This window comes from Narcine bancroftii, chromosome 12 (genome assembly GCF_036971445.1).
Source record: "Narcine bancroftii isolate sNarBan1 chromosome 12, sNarBan1.hap1, whole genome shotgun sequence".
In the NCBI taxonomy this organism is placed as follows: domain Eukaryota; kingdom Metazoa; phylum Chordata; class Chondrichthyes; order Torpediniformes; family Narcinidae; genus Narcine; species Narcine bancroftii.
The window spans coordinates 18,828,643-18,838,135 of NC_091480.1; the positions used below are offsets into that span (position 1 = coordinate 18,828,643).

Below are 9,493 nucleotides of genomic sequence, written 5' to 3' on the forward strand. Positions count from 1 at the left end.
ATCCTGGAAATAGAGTGAGAGGGAGAAAATAAAAGATGTTCATTAAAACTTGGAATTTTCTTTGACTGTATAAAATGAGATGAGGCAGAGGAAAAAGATTCAAGGTTCAATTTATTGTCACTGTAATAAAACTATATTATATGAAATTGCTCTTGCCTGCTGTAAGGCAGGAAAATTCGCCATCGGCAGTAATTGCTCAAAGCACCTCTTATAGTCAAAGAGGGAATGTTTGCAATAGGTGGAGTCCAAAAGAGACTTGCACACAGTGTGGTGAAGGCTGAAGGAATGTGCTAAAATTAAGTGCAGCTGGTCTGGAAATGTAAAGGGAGATAAATGAGAACAGATGAACAGGAAGGGCTCCAGAAGGTTCAAAGTTTCTTTTATTGTCACAAAATATAACCAACATGATATACTTTAACAAAGAGTCACCAAGAGTACTGCCTGGGACCTCTAACATTTGGAGAAAGAGAAGCAAAAGAGAATCCCTTCAAAGACACAGGAGTGTCCATGGATTCGCATCCAGCACTCCTGCAGCCTCTATAGCAGCATAGACTCCAGCTCAAACCATCAGCAACCTGAGTCCAAACTTCTGACATCCGCTTGAAGGCGGCATATCATCAGGTCCAGTGGCCTCTCCAAGATACTGGTAATTCAGTTTTGTTTTTCTTTTAATTATAGTCAAACAGTATAGCTAAACTGTTTAGATTTTATAGTCATGGCTACCCAACCCTATAGCTTACAGTATTTAAAGCTACTTAGAAATGTATCTACTCACCTCCGGGAAGATCTACGCAACCATGGGCTGCTGCGGGGACTAGGCCTAAAAGCCTTCGGATTGCGCAGAAGTGGTGGGCGAGGGAGTGTGGTAAACGAGCAGGGTTTTGTGCTTGGCTGAAGGCAGCGAACCCCTGCCACCCAGCTCTCCTGTCCATCCTGCTCGCCAACATCGGTTCCCTGAGGAACAAAATGAATGACATCCAACACCGGAGGTCAGTGCAGGGATGAGTACAGGGACTGCTGTGCTTTGGTCTTTGCTAAAATGCGGCTCAACGACAGGGTCCTGGATGTTGGCATTCAGCTGGGCGGGCTCACTTCATTTCGTGCTGACAGAGAGGCTGCCCTGTGTGGTAAAGCCTGCGGCAGTGGCCTGTGAGTTTTCATCAACATGGAATAGTCTCCAATCACTGCTCAACGCTGCTAGAATTTGTGACCATCAGATGTACGCCCATTTTATCTACTGCAGGAATTCACCACAGTCCTTGTAGTTGAAGTATACATTCCCTTCCCCCCCACCACCCCAGCGCTAACGCTCAGGAGGCAACCTGGTAACTGTATGGGGCCATAAACGAACAACAGACCACACTCCCTAATGGACATTATTATCACTGGGTATTTCAACCAGGCAAACCTCAAGTCAGAGCTACCTAAACCAACATTCCATCAGTATATAGACTTTGCCATGAGAAGGGAGATAAATGCCATGAGAAGGGCAAACACATAGGACCTTGGGTGTACAAATACTTCTGATGCATAATTGGGCAGAGCCCTGCCTCCACCTCGGGCCACATCTCTGTAAGACAAATTCCAGCATAAAGACCGCTCATTAAATGCTCCCGACGAGTCCTGAAGCAAGTTAAAACCAGGCCCATGGGGCCATTCATGAACTTCAAGAATCCTTTGAGTGCATTGACTGGCACATGTTCAAGGAAGGAGCAACCGATAGAGACATTAATCTGGAGGAGTATACGGCATCAGTGACCAGCTACATTAGTAAGTGTACTGACGACGTCACTGTGCCCAAGACCAAAATGACTTGCTCTAATCAGAACATGGATGACTGTGGAGGTGTGTGTGCTGCTCAGGAACTGAGATGCTGCCTCAAGAGCCAACCTGTCTAAGGCCATCAGGGAAGAAAAGTTTACACATGCCCAGTATATTCATAGTCACTTCCTGGACAGCAAGGACACACTATGCATGTGGAAGGGCATCCAAAATATCACGAACCACAAGACACCACCATCTGCCTGTGCTGGTGATGCCTCCCTCCCAGATGCACTGAACAACTTCTTCTCGTGCTTTGAGGTTAAAAAAAACATGGCAGTGAAGAAGACCACCCTTCCTCCAAATGATCAGATGCTGTGTTTTGCAGTGGCCGATGTGAAGAGCGAGTTAGTCAAGTTGCTGGACCAGACAACATTCCCAGCAGATTGCTCAGGGGATGCATGTCTCAGGTAGCAAATGTTCTCACCAACATGTTTAGCATCTCCCGGAGAAGCGCTGTGGCCCCAACATGCTTCAAAGACGCCACCGTTGCCCCTGTGCCGAAGAACATCTGTGTCCTGCCTCGATGACTACTGCCCTGTCGCACTCGCATCCATCTTCGAGAGGCTCGTCACGGGACATATCAAGCTCCTGCTGCCCCCGTCACTGGACCTCCTGCAGTTTGCATACAGATCCAACTGCTTTATGGATGATGCCATCACCACAGCCCTCCATCTATCCTTCACCCATGTGGAAAATAAAGACTCAAGTTCGAATGCTGTTTATTGATTTCAGTTCAGCATTCAACACAATCCTACCTCAGTACCTGATAAGGACATTGAGCCTGCTGGGTCTAAACACCTCCCTCTGCAATTAGATACTTGATTTCCTGTCAGGGAGACTTCAAGCATTCGGGATAAGTGACAGCACTTCCAAGACCATTGCACTGAGCAGGGCTGGATGCTGAGTCCTCTGCTGTTCACTCTGCTGACCCATGACTGTGCCGCTAAACACAGCTCGAACCACATCATCAAGTTCGCTTATGACATGACCGTGGTAAAGATGAGGAGTCAGCGAACAGAGATGAGGTGCAGTCGCTAGCGGACAACTGCAGATCTAAAAACCTGTATCTGAATGTTAACAAAAGAAATGGTTGTTGACTTCAGGAGGGCTCAGGAGATCACGCTCCGCTGACCAATGACAGCTTGAGTATGGAGGTCGTCAAGAGTATAGTTTCCTGGAGTGCTCTTGGCAGAGAATCTCATCTGGACCCTTAACCCTAGCTCCATAGCCAAGAAAGCCCAGCAGCGCCTCTACCTCATCTCCCACCCTCCATCCTCACTACATTCTACAGAGGATGTACCGAGAGCATCCTGTGCAACTGCATCACTGCCTGGTTTGGAAGCTGTACCTCCTCAGACTACAAGACCCTGCAGAGGATAGTGAAGTCAGCGGAAAAAATCATTGGGGACTCTCTTCCTACCATGACAGACATCTACAACACTCGAAGCATTGTGAAGGACTCCATAGACCCCTCATGTAAACAGTTCTCCCTTCTGCCGTCTGGTAGGATGCCTTACAGCAGTCAAAAATTGAAGTGTGTCGTGTGACAATAAAAAGAACCTTGAAAAGGAACCGTGAACCTTGAAATAAGATGTTAAAATGGTGAGTTGTTGGGAATCTGAAATAAAAGAGAACACTGGAAAAAGTAGCATCTGTGAAGAGGATAGATACAAAGTTTGGAATAAAAAATAATTTCATTGAACAAATGTTTGGTGTGTATTTAAAATGATCACAGTTTAACAGGAAAGGCAGCAGTTAATGCCAGGTACTCAGCCCAAAATTGCAATCAATAATGCACAAATGGTCCTTTTTAGTGCAGAATAAATGTTCTTGGGAACATAGTCCAGCTCAGTTATCAACATTTTGGAAAAGATAAGGAAGTGCATCCAAGAAGTATCGAAACGGACATTTGCATGGATCCTAGAAATTAAACAGGGGATTATAATGTGCTAGAATTTAGGTAGGAAGAAACAAGCATGTGGGCAGAAACAATAATTCTACAGGAGTCCCTCTGTGGATCTTGGGAAGGATGATAGTGTTGGTGTCTGTAATTTGGGAACAGCGTGGAAACCAAAATCAGTGACTATACGGGGAAACAATGGTCCAGGTATTAAGGGGCTGGTGTTCTTCCTCAGAGGTGGATGTCAGTGCTCCAAAGGGCAACAATGCTGTTGTTGGCTGGTCTGAGAACAAACTGTCAATATCAACTCAGCTTGATCTGCTGAGATATTTCCAGTAATATCATGTGATATGAACTGTATCTCAGTTCCAGCATCTTTTTCATCGTTCTCCTAACAATTCCCCAACTCCTAACCATTATTTTCCTTATTCCTTTTGCAATGCAACTCACACAGGTACATCACCTGTAATTATCAGGCATCTCTCAGGTAGTATCATCACTTCCTGCATCAGAATCTCACCTCTTCAACCCATCATAGATTACATTCTAATTGTTCCCTCCAACCTGCCACTTAAACCTGCCTTATTTTCTACTTTTTCCAACTAGCAATGAAAGATCATCTTTCTGAAACATTAATTCTGTTTCTCCCTCTAATCCAAGTATTTTCTTTTAAATATAATCACTTTTTTTTGTTACAGGTCACAATAGTGGCCACATGCTGGATAAACCATAAAACACCAAAAACAGACCCGACTTGCTTGTTATAGGCGTTCCCATTATGTAAGTGGTGCGAATGACTGCAATACACAAACATGCAAAAGAAACTCAGCAAGTCACACAGCCTCCAATGGAAATAAAGGGTAACCAATGTTTTGGGCATCGCACTCAACCCCAGAAACTGCACACTTTCTTGTTTTAACAGCATTAATGGTTATGGAGTAGTTTTGTAGATTTCTTTAAAAAAACATTGAAAGAAAAAAAATCATTATTTTCTGTGCGCATCAAATAAGCACAAATCATGCATCTTGGCAACTTGAGATAAAGTACAGAAACAAATCTCAAATTTCTAAAAAAGTTATCTTGCATTTCCTAGCCTTAAACAAATATAGTCAAATTTACTTGAGTGTGGGGGAAAAAGTCACAAACTATACATGACGTAAAGTTGTTTAAAAAGTTGTAAAACAGATGCTCATCCCATTCTAATATAAAGCAGATCAAGAGCACTACGGCTTAACCATCTCAGGTTGCTTGAATTTGACTCTGAAATGAGTTCAACCTTTAAACAAACGTGACCTGCTCTCTGGATATAATGCCATTAAACAAATACAGTTCAATGAATTGAGGTGCTCCATGTGAGTTTCAAAAGATTCAAGAAAAGCCGCCGTGCAAACAAATGATTTCACTCCCAAATGAAAGGTTGCACCTAGCCAAGCCGTTTCTCCAGCTACCTACTGAACTGTAAAACTAAAATGTAAATACTGGATAACAAACAAGAAATAAAGGGACTGTCCATTCCTCCCCATGGATACTGCCTGACCTGCTGAGTTCTCATTGCTCGACTGTTTATTCAAATATTTTAATAGATAGCTATATAAGCATGCAAACCTTAATGCATTTCTCTCCTCGCCCAGCCCAATTCAGAAATGTTGGCTTCATTTGAAGATACCAATGGTCTATTGTGCTTAGCCGAGCGCAAGCCACCTACTTGAAAACAGTCGCAACAAGATACTGCACTCCTGGCTTTCTGTTTCAAGCAGCGATCAAAGCCAAGACATTTCATCAGCTCTCACTTGACAGAGGGTTGACAGTGAGGTTTTTCTTTAGATATCAAGACAATGCCCCTTGCAGTTGGTCAACCCTCCAGTGCTCAATGGACAAGGGGATCACAAAGCCAAGACCTTTCATCAGCTCTCACTTGACAGAGGGTTGACAGTGAGGTTTTTCTTTAGATATCAAGACAATGCCCCTTGCAGTTGGTCAACCCTCCAGTGCTCAATGGACAAGGGGATCACAAAGCCAAGACCTTTCATCAGCTCTCACTTGACAGAGGGTTGACAGTGAGGTTTTTCTTTAGATATCAAGACAATGCCCCTTGCAGTTGGTCAACCCTTCAGTGCTCAATGGACAAGGGGATCATGAGAAAAGGCGCTCAGTGTTGATCAAGACTGAAACACATACAGAGACAGGGGTGGGGGGTGGGGGGGGGGGTGGGACACCTTTTAAAACGATGCCTCCAACTAGAATCCCCGAGTCCCAGGAAGTCTCTGTAAGTGGCGCCCAACCCCGTCCAAGGCCGCCACCCGGAAATAAACATCCTCTCTCTTCCCCTCCCCCCCAAAAAAAATAGTGCATCCCGAAATAAAAGGTTGTCATTTAACGTCTAATAACGACCCAGGTTCAAGGGGTTGGGGGGTGAGGCATTGCTCAGCCACCCCCCCCCCCCCACCACCCCCCAACTCCACTCCGGGCTCCAGGCCGCCCACCCCCCGCAACCTCTCCGTACCTTCTCCAAAGAGCTCTCCATGCTTGAGTGGGGGGATTTATCTCCCGATAACGGAGGGACGGATTTGGGGAACCCGTCCGCAGTCGCCTCCAGTTTCCGTTTTCCACGCTGGCAGCTGACGTTACCAAGCGCCCGTCTCGCCCGGGGCGCGCTGGGAAGGCGGCTGCGCGCGCATCCACCCCCTCCCCCTCCCCCCTCCGTTCACCCACCTGTCAATCACCCCCCCGAAGTCAGCCTGGCGTGGCTTCCTCGATTGGGGCCCTAACTCTGCGCGCCTTTTGTCGTCCCAAGAGGCCGCGGGGAAAGTTGCCCATCCCTGGAATTTGTCAATCAAAACTGATGCAGGGAGAGGAAATCGGATAGAAAACCAGAAATAAGGGGCGAACAAAAAAAAGGTCAACATTTCCAGGGGCAAGAAGTCCCAACCTGAATAGGGGAGTATCTCAGGAAAATAGCACCTATGGCAAGCACTGAAATTACACCCCTGTCCAAACTCTACCACAATATCAGCTCAAAAGCTTATTAATCTTTTAATCAACAAATGAAAATTACAACTGCCCTTACCTTGCCTGATGCAAAATTGGTCCATGATGTGATCAAAGTCAGTTCTTTCAGTCTCCCTGCACTCAAAACACGGCAGGGGGGGGGCGGGGGGTCAGTGCTGATGCTCCTGAAGGCCAGCAGAACGGACGGGCAAGTCTTCGACGAGCGTGCCGTCGGGGAAGCACAGGACGATGAGCTCCTGCAGCCCGTCGTCGTGGATCAGCAGCTCCTCGAAACACTCAGGCCCGACGCCCTGTAAGCGCGGTCTTGGAGCCACTTGATCGACGCAGCCAGACTGGGCCTCACCACCGGATCCGCACTCTTAACTGCCGAGCTCACGGCCTCAGCCCCTGGCCGCGTGCCGGAGTCCCACCTCCATGGGGATCACAGCGTTTACTCCCATGATAACTTTTCCAGAGTTTGAACCGTTTAGCGGCAGCCACATTGACGCACGGGCACAAGTGCCAAAAATTCTCCTCAAGTGGCACCCAGGGCATGTGTCATACTCCAGATGGGCTACTGGACCTGAAAACCTAATGTTTCCTTCTCCAGATAGGATTATTAGTGCTTCCTTTTCTATTGACCATAGTTCTTCACTCACTGTAATTGATACAAAGTCAAAAGGTTTCGACTGGTCATGAAGTACAACCCAATAATATGGTGGATCACAAATGAGGATTAGCATATGAGTGGTATCAGTAATTAACCACTGTAAGTACACTCCAAGAATTCTTTTACTGAGATCTTGTTTACCGTTATTCTTTTTCCTCCAGGATTCATTATATGTGGTGTCAGGACTGTTATGAATCAGCAGAAAACTGGTATCAATTTGATTGTTGCCTTGGAAAAAGAGCAAAAATGTGACAATTAGTTTTTCTTGACAATTACCTCAACTTTTCTCCCTCGACCAGTTGTCGATCACTTATGTCCGCACTCAGGGCTAAAACACCACTTGTATACAAAGATTCATTTACTCATCTGGAAATTAAACCATACTCATAATGCCATTTTTTAAATTAAAAAGCATTACAGCAGCTGAAATTAAAGCAACTCTGTTGCACAAGCACTGGTGGTCTTCCTTTATTTGTAGTGGATGGAACTATTTTGGGTAATAGCTGGGGTGACATGGTTAGAGTAGCAGTTAGCTCAACGCCGTTTATAGTACCAGCAATCGGGACTGGGGTTCAAATCCCATGCTGTCCGCAAGGAGTTTGTACATCCTTCCCTGCCCCCCGCCATGTCTGCGCGAGTTTTCCCCAGGGGCTCCAATTTTCTCCAACTGTTCAAAGCATGTGTAGATTAATTAGACAGCTCAGGTTCGTGAGCCAAAAGGGCCTGTTGCCATACTGGATGTATAATATTTTTTAAATTTAAATTAAAACAAAAATTACTTCAAGCCATTGATGCACAAATGACAAATCCTCCGTCGCAAAACACAGAAGTCTGCAGGGGCTGTGATTGTAGTAAATACAGAAATGCTGGAGGAACTCAGCAGGTCTTGCAGCGTCAGTAGGAGGGAAAGATGTATGACTAATGCTCCCGAGCCCATCTTAATTTAATTCTCCAGTGGATGCTGCAAGACCTGCTGAGTTCCTCCAGCATTTATGTGCTTCTACTTAAATCCACATTGTCAGTTCAGTTTGCATTGAAAGCACCTCCACAATGCACCTTTGCTTTTTGACCATTCTGAGAAATTACACACGAAACCCAAATGAGGCTTTAAGTCTCTCAATGTCTTTAGATTCAGTATTCTTTATATTCAAAGCACAATACGCTTCTGTCTGCTAATGTGCAACTGTAAAACCAATTTCATATCAATATCCTGATCAATTTCCTCTTGAATATTAAAACTGCTACATTTTCAATGACATTTCCTGGTAGTACACGCTATTTCAATTTCAGTTTCAATGTTTTAACAAAGCCAAAGGCATGTACAATAGTTGATTTTGAGAACCTATTTTGCAATCCTGGGATTAATACGATACGCTGAAGTCCATTTTCATTCAAATCATTTTACTGTTCCAAATTGGCACATCCATAATTGTTGATCCCATTACATTTTGTTAGATTCTTCTGCCAGTCTTGCATTATTTTTAGTATCTGTGCTGCCAAGCAAGCATTTGCCTTATTTAGGCAAAAAACAGCTGCTTATTTTCGGTCTATGATTTACATACTGGCAGAAACGACCATTTAATCTGAGACTCAAGGACGGTATCACGTGCTTACAAAGCAGGTTTGGGTTGGATACGCAGAGCTGCATTTTCCCTGCTTTAACGGTTAAAAGCTAGTCTTTGTTTAATCAGCATTCATTACTAAACAGTGTATATTAGTTATGATTTTTAAACTGTAAACAGATCTGCACTTACTGTAACTAATTCTGAATCTCAGGACTGGCTCAATAAGAGTTACTATGGCACATTTCAATGATTTTCTATCACTTGCTCGTTGCAAATGTCACACATCTCACGAAGAAACAGTAAAAAAAAATTAATTAAAAGAGGCCCAGATTCAAAATATTTTCCATTTCTCCTTCCATAGGTTCAGCCTGATCGATGCATTTCCAGTAATTGTGTTGTTTTACATTCAGCATCTGCTCAGTCAGTATTCTCATTTAAAATTAAAGCATGAAGAATGACGTCGGGTGCAGTTTGCAAAAGTTCTGCCTGGCTTAATGTTCTTCCCAGACCATGCACAGTCATAGACACATGATTCCCAATCTATCA

General features: G+C 44.6%; 1 protein-coding gene across 3 annotated transcripts in view; it reads right to left on the minus strand.

The window, feature by feature from the left end:
• The window catches only part of pdxdc1 (pyridoxal-dependent decarboxylase domain containing 1), a 57,256-nt gene extending 50,869 nt beyond the window's left edge, over positions 1-6,387 (minus strand). For all 3 annotated transcript variants that reach the window (XM_069905807.1, XM_069905806.1, XM_069905808.1), the window contains exon 1: positions 6,228-6,387. In XM_069905807.1, coding sequence (XP_069761908.1) covers positions 6,228-6,248 — 21 coding nt within the window. In that variant the 5' untranslated portion in view covers positions 6,249-6,387. The remainder of the gene's footprint in view (positions 1-6,227) is intronic.
• Between the last annotated feature and the right edge of the window lie 3,106 nt (positions 6,388-9,493).